Source organism: Carassius auratus, unplaced genomic scaffold (assembly GCF_003368295.1).
Source record: "Carassius auratus strain Wakin unplaced genomic scaffold, ASM336829v1 scaf_tig00217789, whole genome shotgun sequence".
Classification (NCBI taxonomy): domain Eukaryota; kingdom Metazoa; phylum Chordata; class Actinopteri; order Cypriniformes; family Cyprinidae; genus Carassius; species Carassius auratus.
In genome coordinates this window covers 5001-21355 of record NW_020529245.1, presented here as the reverse complement: position 1 = coordinate 21355, position 16355 = coordinate 5001, and the positions used below count along the sequence as shown (strand labels likewise).

Sequence of the window (16355 nt, the reverse complement as noted above, 5' to 3'; positions counted from 1 at the left end):
CGAGTAAAACGACGCGAAGGCGCATATGTGCATGAACGGGACGCGGACGACGCAGGATGGTTCGGGAAACCAGACACCTCTGGGTGGGAAATTTACCCGAACATGTTCGCGAGGAGAAGATTGTGGAGCATTTTAAACGGTGAGTTACACAAGAAGTGCAGCTGCGCGCGCAGTGACGCGGCCTCGCGCGGACACAAACCGCTTCAGCGCGCGATGGCGGACAAACAGCGGCAATACGCCGAAGAAAGCCGTTTAAAACAGCATAATAAGTCGCAAACACGATTAGGAAATCAGAAACGAGTCTAAACCTCCTCCGCTGAGACACGGCTCGCTAACACGGTCAGTTTAAGCAGTTAGCTGGGTGCTTCACCGCTGACTAACGTTAGTTCACGGTTTGCAGGTTAACGCGTGGAATCTGGGCTTATTCTCACAGAAGACGTCCGTGTATGTTTACGCCACAGCTACGCTTCAGGAAAAGTCACATAAAACGCGCTTTCATTCGGAGAACAGCGAGCGTTTGTGTCCGTGTGCCGTTAGCTCGCTGCTAACGCTGCGTCCGGACGAGAAGAGCCGGTTTAACGGCAGGAACCGACTCTATCTGAAGAAACAGAAACTAGATCGAGAATCTGCAGTTACGTGTAACTTGATTGTGTGATGAAACGAACTCCTGAAGTCTTGTTTCAGTTTAATGAACTGAATCACTGTACTGGAGAAAAAAAACGCTAAACTGTTTTGAAATCGCTTTGAGATCGTAGTGTGAATGCGTACAATTAGTGTGTATAGCCAAATCAGGTTGACTAAAAGGCACAACAATGTAAAAGTAATTAGGTGTCATCGTCAGCTGGCAAACAAACAAGAATGTATCAGTTTGTGCAAGTTCAGAAAGTAAATTGACTTTTTAGACGTCACACTTCCTCTTATGTTGACCTATTATGTATTTTTGTGGCTGACGATCACATGATTCCTGGATGTGTGTGACATTTACAATGCTTCGTTTCTTTTTCGCAGGTATGGCCGGGTGGAGAGCGTCAAGGTCCTGCGCAAGCGCGGCTCCGAGGGCGGCGTGGCAGCTTTCGTGGATTTCGTCGACATCAAAAGCGCCCAAAAGGCGCACAACGCCGTCAACAAAATGGGGGACAGGGACCTCCGCACAGATTACAATGAGCCGGGTTCAGTGCCCAGCGCGGTGCGGGGCCTGGAGGACCCCACGCCCTCCAGCAGTCACGGAAGGGAGGTTGCGGGGTTCTCGAGGAGCGCCGTGGGGCCGGTGTACGTGCCCCCGGTGTCTCTCCACACCAGAGAGGGGCGCTATGAACGCAGACTAGACGGGTAAGTGGACACGGGCTCCCTCTGCACTACAGGGGCTCTGTGGTGTCAGATACAGGGGTTGAGGTTGGGTTAAACACAATAGACCAGATTCTAGAGATCCCTCTCCGTTCTGAGGCCTGACTTCCTGCACACGGAATTATTAATCCTTGTCTATCATGTATGAATGAGTGGATTAGTTTGGTGTGGGATTACTGTGTGAGCCATAGTTGGATATTACCCACGTGGAGAATATCCCGGTCGGTTTGGATATTACGATGGCTGGCGGAGATGTAACGGGTGAGTTTGGATATTAGGCGTTCGCAGAATCTCGGATATTACCCGTCGCCTTGGAACAGCGCTCTTTGGAAGTACGTGCCATTGACGGATTAAATGCAAGATTTTTAACCAGAACATAGTTAGGAGTAATTGCAAAGCTTTTTGTCCCTTCTCATTTGCCTTGCACGACTATCCCATCTCCCATTTGGTCATTGTGCTAACTGTGTGTCATGCCGTGGATGTGTATCAGTGCCGTGGATTCAGGAGTGAAGTCGCTCTCTGCTGGAGTAAGTGTGTCAGGGCTCATCATCTCCATCCTTGTCACCGCACATCATTCTTAGAGAGGGACGTGACTGTGTCTCCAGCGCTTGGATATTTTTATGAAGCCCTGAAGACCAGAAGACTTCATCATGGGAAGATTCCCACGGATCTAACCTCATGTTGGATGTATAGGTGTAGAAGGAGGTTTTTTCTGGATTACCTGATCTCTGGTGGATGTAGGAATGCAGTAGAAGAGTTTCTTGAAGTCGTACCCACCGTTGCCGTTCTGGTGAACATAATGTGCTGGAATTAAATTTTTGTCCCACAGAGACATCATCTTGTGATTTTGGCGTTAGGATTATTCCACGAGTGGAAAGATGTGTGCATTTTTTTTTTCTCGGGGAATATGTTCCTTTTTCTAGACTTTTTTTTTTTTTTCTGAAGTCTTCTTTAGCGTACCTTGAGATGGATGGCCTGACGCGACCCTCTTTGGATGAAGAACCTTTTGACATAGTGGCACTTTATCGTCCATTTTTTCCCCAAGCACCGCTTTATGCCATCACTGTTTTTGGCTCACACAAAATTCCTCCTATATTGTATTGGGAATATTTAGGGTCAGTTACTGCTCTGAAAAGGTTGGTATTGCCCTGCCTTATGCCTCTCTATGCTTTCTCTCTCTAACCTAGACATGCACCCTGTCTCTTATCCCCTGTTCTTCACTAACCCTAGAGCCTTGTGCTATTATAAACCCCCTGTCTACTCCCAAGTGTTTCATCTCTTGATCTTCACTTCTGTTTTGTTTCCCCTCCGGTGCTCAGAGCCAGATAGCCAGCATGGTTCATATGATCCGAGTGAACGCTCAGCGGCTGGTCGACTGTAATAACGCCACAGTCGGATAGAAACACTGCATGTTTCGTTTAGAAGCGTGTTAGAGCCTCAGCATAGTTCAGTCTACCAGACGTGTGTTCGTGATTTCGCTCGTTAAATTGTGGCTCCGCAACCCGGCCCACTAGGTTTTGGACGACGAGGTGTACTTGAGTTCCTGTGTTAGCTGTTTGCCACGGATCCGGTTTGACTCTAAGTGTGTGTTCCCCTTTCTGTTGTGCTTCTTTCTGTCTCTCTCACAGCAGCGGCTCGGACAGTCGGGAGCGAGCGTATGATCACAGTCCGTACGGACACCACGAGCGCAGCGGCTCCTTCGAGCGGCCGCGGCACTACAACACAGAGTATTACCGGGACCGTGCGATGTTCCCCTCCGGGGTGAGCTCCAGCCCAGCCGCCAGCACCATCAGCAGTGGCTTCGACGCACCGGAGTCACACTTTGAGTCTCGGATTCGTGACTCTTTCACCATCTCCAGCTCGGCTCGCCGTGACCCGTACCGTGATGACCGGGGCCGTCGCACAGACCGGACATACCACCATCGGCGGAGCCGGTCCTCACACTCTTCACAGTCACGGCACCCATCGCCCCAGAGGAGCACGGGACAGACCCCTAAAGCTGCCCACTCGCCCAAAAGAGCCCCAGTGTCGCCCGGCCGGGGCCCGCGGTCACACTCACGCAGTCCGTCTTCCAGCTCGGACTCGGTCAGCAGCACCAGCAGCACCGGCAGCGGCAGGTACCTACCAGCTTCTTTAATCAGATTTTGCCATTAAAGTTTTTTTTTTTCTTCTGGATTTTGTTCATTTTAATAATCAAAAGGAGTATACAATCAATTTAAGTCATGAAACTGTAAAGTAATTATTACATTTTTTTAAAGTAATAGTGTCCTATAAAATCTTTTCTTTAAGTTGTTACATTTTAAAATGTTCTGGATCGTGTTTCTTTTCACATTTACGGAGTTAGTAGAATATGTCTAAAGTGGACAATCAAAAATTGTGTTATCAATGTTGGTTTGGGAGCATACACTTAAAACCCATGAATTACAGATTTTTTTATTTTCGATTTCTTTTTCATTTAAATTTGCTAACTTGTTTGAGGTGTTGAGCTTGATGAACAGTCATCAAAATAATGAAAATATTTAGCATTAGTATTATATTTTTATTTTGTATCTGCGGCAGTGGCTGGTCTGAACAGAGTTGTTCTCTTGTTTTCCTGCAGCAGTGATTCGAACAGCAGCTCCAGTGAAGGATCGCGAGCGCGCTCAGTGCAGTCGACCGCCACACACGCTCCTCCAGCTCCTCATGCGCTCGCTCTGGACTCAGACGAACCACGGAGGAGCTTCGGCATCAGAGTCCAGAACCTCCCGACACGATCCACAGGTGACCTTCAGTCTCAACTAACAGAAGCTCAGCCTACGACAAATCAGCTGGACACTATTGATGCTTTGTTCATAGTTTGCTCTTTTGTTGTTGGTCATGGGAACCATGTTTATGGTTTGATATCTGAAGAATTATGATTGCTTGTCTCATAGAAATTGGTGGAAATGTAGATAAACTCCACAATTCAGCACTACAAAGTTTATTAAATTCATCATGTTGAAAACATGCCTTTACTTTAATGCGTGTGATCCTCAATGGTTCTTAGGTGTAAAACAAGCATGTTTGAGCTTCCGTAACCAAATGTGAATGCTATAAACACAACAATGTTTACATGTGAATAAACGGCTAAATTAAATCTGTATATAAAACAATGGTGATTCTTCAGAAGACTCCTGCTTTATAATGAGTTTGGAACGACATGAGGATGAAAGAAGATTTTGGCCTGAACTAACCCTTTAAGGCCAACAAACAGCCTACATGTCTACATTTTTACATTTTTCCAAATATCTGTACTTGAGAAAACTCTGAATCATTTGGACTTGAAATGAACAAGTTTTTCTACATTTCCACCAATTTCTGTGAGGCTAGCAATCATAATTCTTGAGATATCGGACCGTAAACATCCTTCTCATGACCATAGATTTAGGTCACCAGTAACAAATGAGCAAAGTAAATAATGACAGAATGTTCATTTTGGGCTGAATCAATTATATCTAATATAATATACATTTAATTTTGATCATACAAATCAGGGATAGTGGTATTTTAGTCTCCAAACATGAGATTTGATTGGATTTTTGACAAGTTAGTCCCTTTCATTATCATAATGTACCATTTTAATAATTTAAAGCAGATGCCCTTGAGAGATTTTGAGGCGAGCCGTCTCAGACATCACTTTCTGAACACTGAAACTCTCCTCAGATACCAGTTTGAAAGACGGGCTCTTTCACGAGTTTAAGAAGTACGGTAAAGTGACGTCGGTGCAGATCCACGGCGAGCTGGAGGAGCGCTACGGCCTGGTGTTCTTCAGACAGCAGGAGGACCAGGAGAAGGCCCTCGGCGTGTCCAAGGGGAAGCTGTTCTTCGGGATGCTGATCGAGGTCACGGCCTGGAACGGCCCCGGTGGGTCTCCGTCTGTCACTCTCTAGCGCTAGCTGTGTGCCGATGCTAAATCCTGATGTGTTTGCCTCCAACAGAGACGGAGAGCGAGAACGAGTTTCGTCCCCTGGACGGACGCATCGATGAGTTTCACCCGAAGGCCACTCGTACGCTGTTCATCGGAAACCTGGAGAAGACGGCCAACTATCAGCAGCTGCTCGACGTCTTCCAGCGCTTCGGGGAGATAGTGGTGAGTTAGCGTGTGTTTGTCCTGATGTGTGCTAGTAGAATAATATGAGCATTTGAGGTGGATAGGCGGTTTCTCAGATTATGTTTTCTTATAAATTTCATACTATGATGTATTTAAATCAAACTTTTTCATCTCTCTCTTTCTCTCTCTCTCTATATATATATATATATGTATATATATAATGTGTGTGTGTGTGTGTATATATATTTATGAGCTTAGAATTTTGGTGTGGTTCATATTTGGAAAAAAAAAAAGTTTAAATTTGACATTAATTGATAGAAAAACAGATAAATGTATAATAATGTGGTCATATTCAAAACGTAGATTTATTTTTCACATTCGCTCATTAATTAGAAGTTGCTGATGAGAAGCTATATGATTTTAATTGAACAAAATTTAGTTTTAACTTTCATAAAATGTAATTTCAGATGTTTTGTGAGGGTTAAATTAGTTTTTGTTTGTAATAACTTCTTCTGTTTATGCAGTTTGCGTTTATGGCTGCTGCGATAAATCATTAAAAAAATTCTGCAGTCAATGGTTTTATGATTTATTGGTTGTTCCTGCCTTAATTTTTTATGTTTTTTCCTCAATGTCAAAGTTTTTCTTAGGTTATCTGATGTGTCATCTGTTGTAGTTTCTGTAACATTTTAACTCAAGTTTTTTGGCCAAAAATGCAATAAAATCAGGCCAATCAATTCTGTGTATAATCTGTGTACCGTATTTTCTGGACTATAAGTCACACTTTTTTTCATAGTTTGGCTGGTCCTGCGACTTATAGTCCAAAAAATACGGTATCTAATCATTTTCCTTCACTTACTGGGCTTTGAGTGAAAATGTATTGGTTTGTGTATCTTCTAAAGCAAGTGTTTGTATTGATGGTTTTCAGGATATTGATATCAAGAGGGTGAATGGTGTTCCTCAGTATGCATTTGTCCAGTACTCTGATATTGCGAGTGTTTGTAAAGCCATTAAGAAAATGGACGGAGAGTATCTCGGCGCCAACAGACTGAAGGTATTTATTACTTGCGTGTTCTTGCCAACATGACTCTCATAAGAAATGTTTATATTGTGTGTAGAGGAGAGCAGTTATGTTTGTTCAGACTGGATGGTTTCTGATGTGTATTTCTGACTGTTCCAGCTTGGCTTTGGGAAGAGTATGCCAACAGCGTGTGTGTGGTTAGACGGCCTGACCTCGAACATCACCGAACAGTACCTGACTCGACACTTCTGTCGATACGGGCCGGTGGTCAAGGTAGAGATCTGGGAAATCATAGATTTAACTGCTGTTGCATTATTATACTAACTTCTGACCACTTTTACAGGTTGTGTTTGATAGGTTAAAAGGAATGGCTCTTATTCTGTTCAACAACACTGATTTCGCCCAAGCAGCTGTTAGAGAAACCAAAGGATGGAAGATAGGAGGGAACAAAATTAAGGTATGTGTGGACTGACCAATGTTTTAATATTTAAACTACTCGTCATGTTTTTGAAATATGTCTTTATGACCTTCTGTTACCAACAATTGAGTTCTGATAATAAGCAGAAAATAATGTGACTGGAATAACGATGCTGAAAATACAGCTGCACATCACAGAAATAATTACAGTTTACAGGATATTACAACATAAATCAGCTATATTAAGATTTGGGCATATAACTGTTTTTAAAACTGTTTTTTTAAAGAAATAAAGTGCGCATAAGAGACATCTTTCACTTTTGTGTTGATTCAGTTATGACATGTTTGTTTCCTCTGTCCAGGTTGATTTTGCCAGTCAGGAGAGTCAGATGGCTTTCTATCGATCTATGCAGGCATCAGGACAGGACATCCGTGATTTTTATGATATTCCATCTGATCGGAGGTGAGCACTGGCCTTTAGTGGATAAAAAAACAAACAAACATAGAATCTATCATTTCTGCCTTTAGTTTGTTCATCTTTAAGCAGTTGGATATATTGTAGATAAAAAATTGCCCAAATCTTTTTTCAGGGAAGACCGAAGAACTTCTTATGACTTTTCAGCGGAGCGGGCGTATTATGAGAACGTAAGGACTCCTGGCATTTACGCTGAAGACCCCCGTCGAGATTACCCTGCTCGCAGTCGTGAACGCTATGCAGAGTTAGATCATTATCAAGGAGAACACTACGATCCCCGTTATCACGAGGACCCACGGGAATACAGAGACTATCGAGACCCCTTTGAGGACATCAGGAAGTACAGCTATATCCAGCGGGAACGGGAGCGCGAGCGCTTTGAGGCGGAGCGAGGCCGATGGAGCCCGTCTCATCAGCGGCGTCCCCTGACTCCCTCTGCTTCACCCTCACCGTCAGACCGCGTGTCACGAGACGCTGAACGACGTGTGTACAGGCACTCCTCAGAAAGATCGGGAAGCTGCAGCTCGCTGTCTCCAACCCCGGCTCATTTGGAGAAGTCTGAGAAATTGGCAGTAGATTACAAATCAGAAGGACTGGAGAGAGAAATGGAGCAAGTCGAGGCAGAGCGCGTTAGTGGAGCAGAGAACAAGAAGCGCAGCAGACGCAAGGAGAAGGCCGACAGAGAGAAGGCAAAGCAAAGGAGAGGCAAAGTGCAGTCTCCCGGTGTACCTCTTTCTGAAGCGGATAGAGAGGCGATTCTGGATTTGGGATCTGGCAAGGTTAAGGTTTCAGACGTGGAGATTCAAGAACGACAGAAGCATAAAGAGGACAAAGAGCCTTCCCCTACTGACCACGTAACTCGCCTTGAGCCTCAAAAGGGAGAGCGGCTCGATCAGTGTAAAAGCGAGTCACTAGACAGGGATGGCAAAGGAAAGGCAAAGAAACATTTAAAATCTGACTCTGGTAGTGATGGCAAAGACTCCCTTCTAGATTCTGACAAACTTGAAGCGAGAAAGAGGCGGTTTGGTGATCCTGGGGGGAAAGCAATACGACAGAAACGGGGGCGTCTGGAGGAGGATCCAGGCTCTGGGATTAGCCAACCTGCTGAATTTGCTCCAAGTGCAGGATTTGCAAAAGAGACAGATATAGATGTAAAGGCAGAGAAAGAGACTCAAAAGAGAGAACACTCCAAATCCAGGATTGGTTCTCATCATAGTCAAAGGGAAGAGGTGGATGATGCTGTGAGAGGGACGTCTCAGGGCTCATCGGTAAGGTCAAGTGAACTGCCTGAGGTGGATGTTTTGGACTCAAAATCTCACCCTGGGCCAAGCATGTCTAGACAACTTTCAATTGATGGAACCTCGGATAAGGATAGTAAAGTAAGGGATGAATATCTAGAAAATATTGACCTTTCTCAGAGTTACCGCAAACAGATGGAGCAGAAACGAAGGCTACGACAGCAGCTGCAGCCGTTGGATATAACAGGAAAGTCAGAACCTCCTCAAGGTGTAGATGCAGAAGATCTTGAGCATCGAAGCCTGGTGCATGAGGTTGGCAAGCCTCCACAGGACGTCACTGATAATTCACCTCCAAGTAAGATAAAGAAACAAGAGTCTTTTGAGATGGATATGAATGCTAAGAGAGAAAGGATTTACAGAACAGTCAGGCAAAAGAGTGAAGACCTTGAGTGGAATAACACAAACTCTCCAAGGTTTCAGCATGCCCCCCAACAAAGAGAGGAAGAATATGCAGACCCTCATGATCAAATGACTGTGAGAGTAGTAAAAGAACCATTGAAGCCTGAGGACAATGCTCAAACAGATCAGGAGCTTGGGGGTAAACGGATGCACACCTCACAGATGTCAAAGATTAGTACATGTCTACAAGACGACCAGCAAAGATCCTGGGAGAGTCGACTAAAGCAAGACTTGTTACCAGACTTTTCAAGAATCGCTGAAAAAAGGCGGCTCAATCGTAAGTACTTGGATTACGGACTTTGGCCTGATTTGGAACCTGGTGAAGTGCGTTCTGATTCTGAAGAAGATCGTGAAAATAAACCTAACTCTCCTGCTCCATCAACGTCAGTATCCTTTTCTGAAAGACATCGTCCAAACAGATTATCAGAGTCCAAGCTGATGACCTCTCTAGAGAGAAACAAATTCTGTTCTTTTGCTGATGATCAGACGATCACTCCAGATACTAAAGCTTTGTTAGAGCGTGCAAAGTCTTTGTCCTCGACAAGGGAAGACAACTGGTCTTTCCTTGATTATGATCAACATTTCCCCAGTTTCAGTAGTAGAAAGGACACAGAGAAGGTGGAGTCCACACCACGACCAACACCCTCATGGTACATGAAGAAGAAAAAAATTAGAAGTGAGTCTGACGACAAAATTGAAGACCGGAAAGAAGATCCAAAGCCAGAAGAACAGGAGAGACGAGAGTTGTTTGCGTCACGTTTTTTGCACAGTTCTATTTTTGAGCAGGATTCAAGGCGTCTTCAGCATCTAGAACGAAAGCACGAGGACCCTGAACATGGTGTTGGATATCTGTACTCTCAGCAAGGCCCAGCAGAAGGGCAGCCTGACCCAGAACCAGTTGTGCTTTTCCATAGCCGCTTTTTAGAACTAACAAGGTTGCAGCAACAGAAGAATAAAGAACAAAGCCATCACGATTCCAAGCAAGATGAAAGCATAGTTGCAACCAAAGTAAGTAAAACACCAGAAGAAGAACAAGCACCACAGCAGCAAAATGCTACTGAACATAGTATTAGACAAGCGGAGATCAAATCAGTTAGTCCTGTTCAGGTACCTCAGACTAGTCCTGTTCAAGCTCCTCAAATATCACCCCCTGTTTTAGCAGCTGAAGAATCCTTGCCAACAGTGGAAGCAGAAATTGTTGATTCTGTAACCCGTAATTTGCTTTATTCTTCTATGGAGAAAGATAAAGAGCATGAACAGCCCACAGTTCATCCATTACAGCCTTTGCTCGAGCAACTCTCAGAACCCAATTCTTCAGAAAGCCAAGAGTTAAAGATCCCAGCAGAGGAGATGGTATTGAAGGCTGATGACTCTGAAAATGCTCATGACACCACTAAAGTAGTTGCAGACCAACTCCCAAGCAACGAAACACCAAAAAATAATGTACAGCCAGAGGCTGAGCCTCCAGTGATGTTTCCTGAATCACCAAGTCCCCTCTCACATATCCCTTCTGAGCAACATGAAAAAGAACCTGAGCCACCTGTTGCAGCTGAGGCTGAATCTATTAATGCAGACGATCAGGAATGTGCTGATAATTATACAGTTGAAGTTGTGTCATCCCCTCCAAAGTCAAGAAATAAAAGGGCTAAATCCTCTCCTACCACACCAGTAACTACAACTTTGCCTGTTACCCCAGACAAACAAAGCACCCGCAAAAGTGAGCGCATTGACAAAGAGAAGCTCAAACGTTCATCTTCTCCAAGAGGAGAAGCATTCAAAACAACACCTGAATCAAAGTCGTTAAGTAAGTCGCCTGTGCAAGGTATAGAAATGGAACAAGGTACAGAGCAGAGTTCACAGTCAGGTAGGGCAAGACGTAGAAATGTGCGTTCTGTCTATGCTACACCAATTGAAGATGAAACTGGTCTGCAGCCCGGAAAAGATGCTGAATCACCACGTGGTGGACGGAAGCGTGGTTTAGATAGAGATGTAGGTTCTGAACTAGAGGCTGTTGCTGCACCACCAACCTTGAGACGGGGACGCCCCCCTAAGAATCGACGCCAAGCAGAGGATGTACCAGCGGGCAAAGTTGAACGGTCAAAATCAACTGAGTCTAAGGATGGCAGTGAAACAAGTAGTGAGGGGGTTCCCAAAGTGGGTAAAGGCAAATTCTCACCCCCCACACAGAAAGGAGTCAGTCCAGGAAATGCATCAGCATCTGGAATCGTAAAGAAAGGAGACAAAATGGAGAAACTTTCTGAAAGTACCAAACTCATAAATGAAGAAAATCCTCCCATTCTTAAAAACCTGAGAATCCGTCTCGATGTGACCGAAGTAAAGGCAATGCTTCAGACTAGTGAAGAAGAACCTGGAACAGATGAGTCTCCCAAGAATAGCTCACCTGGTGTGTCCTCAAAGGATGAGGTACTAGAAGTTAAATTTGAAAATGATGCCATGGATGATGTTAATTGTGAAAGGGAGACTTTGCCTGCTGCAGAAAAAGCCATTGAGCCTCATGTAGCTTCGCTGGCTCAAGAGTTGGAGCTTGAGCAAGCTGTTGAGAATATTGCCAAGCTCACAGAAGATGCTCCTCCTCTTCCATTTAAAAGTAACCTGACAAAGGCACGACGTTTGTCAGCTGAAGAGCCAGAGCATGTCTCAGAAGAAGAAAAGCCTGCAAATCCATCTAGTGAAACAGAGCTTGCTGCTGCTATAGATTCCATTAAATCAGAGGACATGGATCAAATCATGAACTCTGTAGAGTCCGGTCCTGATATGCAGACTCTTGGTCCCGGTTCAAAAGAATCTGAAACCTGTTCTAGCACAGCAGTTGTTCAGGAGGAGACCGTAATCCACTCCCAGAAAAGGGTGTAAAGGCAGATCAAAAACTTCAAAGAAGGGCAAAGGCCAAAAGGGTGCTGGAAGCAAAAAGGAACTCGTTAAAGATGTAGTTTTGAAAGCTGAAAATATCCCTGTGAAGTCAATGGAGTCAGTACCTGCAGAACTTCCTGCAGCCACAGAAAGATCACCAGCAAGTACAGCTGTTGTCATTACTTCCTCTTCCAAGCAGCGTGTAAGTTTAATGGATCCTAATGCAGATATATCAAACGAACCTGAGTCGCCTCTTAAAACTGAGATTGATCTCTCAAAATCCTCTCCAGCTATTAGCAGAAGCCCAACGTCATCAAAATGCCAGCCTTCTTCTTACAAGAACACATGTCCGTCACTATCTCCAACGAGAACTTGTCTCAAGAACTTGTCCTCATACCCAAGCAGGATTTCTGTTTCCCAAACGGAGCGTTTCAATCAGCCGAAAGAAGCTGGGGTCCTCTCTCCACCGCTGACCTCTGTAGCTCCGATGGAGACATCTAAATTACCCTCAGACACCCCTGCTCAAGATGCTAATTCGGGTGATTTGCGTAAAATCCTCACAAAGCCTAGAACTGTCCCAGTCTTGGAAATCGGTGCTACATCCGGGAAAATACACGCTCATCCTTTAAGGGAAAGTGACATTACATCAGATGTGGTAACCAGCAAGAGTGCTCCTCAAGATAACAGGCAACTCCCTGTTTCAGCCCAACCTGTAGTGCGACAGCCTGCGTCTATACCATCTCCAGAAACTAAACAGATCTTCAGTGAGAAGTCAGTGATTTCTGTTATTGCTTCCACTCCTACCTCCGTTATCAGTCGTGTTTGCAATCCACCTGATGCAGAGGAGAAGTCAAATGCTCCGATTGGAAATCGCCTTGACAAGCAACCTCCAAAACAGATTTACCAGCCAAGCTTGGAGGAAAGCAGTACGTACCATGGTCCAGCAGTTGGTGAGGAAGGTGGAAATGCTGGTCGCTATATAGTGGAGAGCACATCTTTGAGTACAGGTTCTAGCACAGGACTTAGAGTTCAGACGTCAGAAGGTGTTGTGGTGCTGAGTCATTCTGGACAGAAAATGGAGGGACCACTTCGTATAAGTGCCAAAATCAGCCAGATCCCACCTGCCAGTGCTGTGGACATGGAGTCACAGCAGCTGGTGTCAATGCCACAGATCAAGCAGGAACTTTACAGTGCCTCCCAGCCACCATCTTCAAAATGCCCACTTCCTTCAGATCATGGTAATTCAATAAAATCACAACCAAATGTTGCCACAATTAAGCAAGAATCTGCACTGGACAAATTAGAATCTGCTTACACTCCGGTTCAAAGTGGGGTTGTTAAAATATTGCAACAAACGCCTGGCCCATCACAGGTCATGAGTTACGTGGAGAAACCTGCTTGGGTTCCCAACTATTAGTCCTGCTATAAGTCCACACCTTCCTTCAGCAGCAGGCAATCATGTTGGCTTCATAGCTGGAACACCGACAGACCGAACATCACTCATTCAACCTAAGCAGGAGCCGAGATCTCCACGGAAATCTGGACACCCTCATTCTCCTTTTCCCAAAGTGTCATCTCCTATGGGCTCCTCGTCTCCGAAAGGTGTGTCTGTGGTCCTTCCCCCTGGATTAAACCCTCTGTCCCAGTATGTTTCTACCGTCCACCACTCGGAGCAGTCTGTGATCATGCCTCCACACAACCCTCACGGTAGCATTGGAAGGATGTCACCGCACCGCGTCGGTGCAATAGGACACCTCACCCAGGGGGAGGTACGAGTGAACACTCCTCCTCTCTCTATGATGAACTATGGGATTCACTCTGAGAGCCTCACTTCCTCTTGGGCCCCTGGCCAGCAGCGACCCACGTCTCCTCAGGCCATGGGGAACAGGGAGATGGTCCTCAAGGTGAACCCAGCCAATGCAAGATCACCGGCTGCTCAACTCAAACAAGACTCCATACCAGCAGAATATCGTGGAGCGCTCCACAGTGGTTTACCTCTTGACCGATTCAACAGAGACATGCGAGTGCTCATGCACCACCAGCAGAGCGATCGCCCCACTGCAGAGTTACACCAGGGGCACGTCCCCGAAAACATACCGCCCTCCTCGACTGCTCCTAGCATGGCGGCGTCTCTTTCTCCTCGGCCGCACTTGTTAGCAAAGGCAGTATCTGAGAAGGACTCCTCGAAAGCGTCTGAACTAAAGAGGGCACAGTCACCTTCCAGTAAGGAGGGAATGATGGCGATCCGTAGTGCAATGCCTCCCATGGCTTCTCCTCAAAGAGTTCAGCTGATAACAGCAGGAACTGGGACTTCCTTCCCTGAATATTCAACCATGTATACGAACCTCCGGCCTGCTCATGCACAGTTTGCTGAGAATTCTCCAATGGGGATTAACCAGTCTGCCCACAGCATCCCACCATCACAGGTAAGTTTGCATTTGTATAGTTTGTTTGTAAATATTTACTAGCCTTTAGAGTTATGTAAATAATGTTTGTGCCTTTCATTTTTAACACAGGGTGTTCAAGAGCCGGAGTCAAGTCAGGCACAAGCCGAGTCTAAAGTGGAGTTGGTGGGACACCAGCCTGTCAACATGGTGCAGCTTCTGACGGTTAGTCTCTGTCGTAAACAACACACAGAAGAGATTTTTTCTGTTGACCCAATACTTAAGATTTTTAATTATCCTGCCAATATTTTCACTGACGGCATAATCATAATTAAATGCATAACATTAATCAAAGTCTGAAGGAATAGTTTACCCAAAAATGAAAATTCTGTTATTAATTACCCTCATGTCGTTCCAAACCCATAAGACCTTTGATCATCTTTGAAATACAAATTAAGATACTTGATGAAATTTGAGAGCTTTCTGACCCTCCATAGACAGCAAGGGTACCACCACAGTCAAGGCACAGAAAGGTAATAAAAGATCATCATTATAATAGTCAAAGCAGCTTTACAGAGTCAAACAGGAAAGTAGTTTGTCAATGCACGAGGACAATGACGAGTCTATTTTTTTTTTTTAGTTAAAAGTCAGTTCATTGATAATTCAGTGACGTCATCATCCAGTTCAGCTCTCTTCAGTAGTGTCTGTGCATTCAGTCAAGCGTCCTCAACGAAGCAAGCCAAAAGAAACCGAAACCCCATCGGTGACACAAATGGAGAAAGAACCTTGGGAGAAACCAGGCTCAGTTCTGGGAACAGTTCTCCTCTGACCAGACGAAACCAGGATGATGTGGTTTAATTCCATTCTGCAACGTGGGAACGAGGACTCATCTGGTTCCCATGGTCTTTTGCTGATGGTCATGGAGATGATGAGGTCTTTACAGGGGATCTGTATCTGGGCTCTAGTTGTCCTGGTCTCCGCTGTCTTTCAGGGATGTAGAGGTCCTTTCTAGGTGCTGATCCACCATCTGGTCTGGATACGTACTGGATCCGGGTGACTGCAGTGACCCTCTGATCTGGACACAGACTGGATCTGGTGGCTGCAGTGACCTCGGAGAGAAACAGACTAATATTAGCGTAGATGCCATTCTTCTAATGATGTAGCAAGTACATCGGGTGTTATGTGAAGTGTTCCCGGTTCCGGTTTACCTAATTAATGCAGCCTAAAAATCCTTTAACGGATTTGGATATTAAAAGCATATTAGTATGTTATGTGTCAGCCAGGTTAAAGAGATGGGTCTTTAATCTAGATTTAAACTGCAAGAGTGTGTCTGCCTCCCGAACAATGTTAGGTAGGTTATTCCAGAGTTTAGGCGCCAAATAGGAAAAGGATCTGCCGCCCGCAGTTGATTTTGATATTCTAGGTATTATCAAATTGCCTGAGTTTTGAGAACGTAGCGGACGTAGAGGAGTATAATGTAAAAGGAGCTCATTCAAATACTGAGGTGCTAAACCATTCAGGGCTTTATAAGTAATAAGCAATATTTTAAAATCTATACGATGTTTGATAGGGAGCCAGTGCAGTGTGGACAGGACCGGGCTAATATGGTCATACTTCCTGGTTCTAGTAAGAACTCTTGCTGCTGCATTTTGGACTAGCTGTAGTTTGTTTACTAAGCGTGCAGAACAACAAAACAAACAAAAATAATGACTATTCAACTATTTCTTCTCTTCTGTGCTAACATCTTCCACCATTCATTAGGGTAGCACGATGCATACATGTGATCCTAATATCTTTATTTGTGTTCTGAAGATGAACAAAGATCTTATGGGTTTGGAATGACTTGAGAGTAATTAATGACACATCACAGCAGCTTTGCAGGAAACTCGCTGTCCAGTGGGTCTTCCTTATTGTTGAACCCTGTACAATGAAAACTGTTTGGACACTTGATATATGAAGGATGTTTTAACCACTGTAGTTCATCATGTTCCATTAAGCACAAACAGATATGTAGACACACAACACTTCTATGTGCAGTGGGAATGCAAGATTACACCAATAACTAAAGTTTGTGTTGGAT

The 16355-nt window shown here is 44.8% G+C and overlaps 1 protein-coding gene across 1 annotated transcript in view; it reads left to right on the top strand.

The window, feature by feature from the left end:
- Positions 1-56: 56 nt before the first annotated feature.
- The window catches only part of LOC113102974 (msx2-interacting protein-like), a 19340-nt gene continuing 3041 nt past the window's right edge, over positions 57-16355 (top strand). Inside the window, 14 exon segments of the mRNA XM_026265921.1 lie at positions 57-139; positions 1009-1329; positions 2973-3461; positions 3944-4104; positions 5026-5226; positions 5301-5452; positions 6339-6464; positions 6591-6704; positions 6775-6888; positions 7211-7311; positions 7439-11870; positions 11872-13296; positions 13298-14317; positions 14408-14500. Of these exon segments, the coding sequence (XP_026121706.1) occupies positions 57-139; positions 1009-1329; positions 2973-3461; positions 3944-4104; positions 5026-5226; positions 5301-5452; positions 6339-6464; positions 6591-6704; positions 6775-6888; positions 7211-7311; positions 7439-11870; positions 11872-13296; positions 13298-14317; positions 14408-14500 (8832 nt within the window).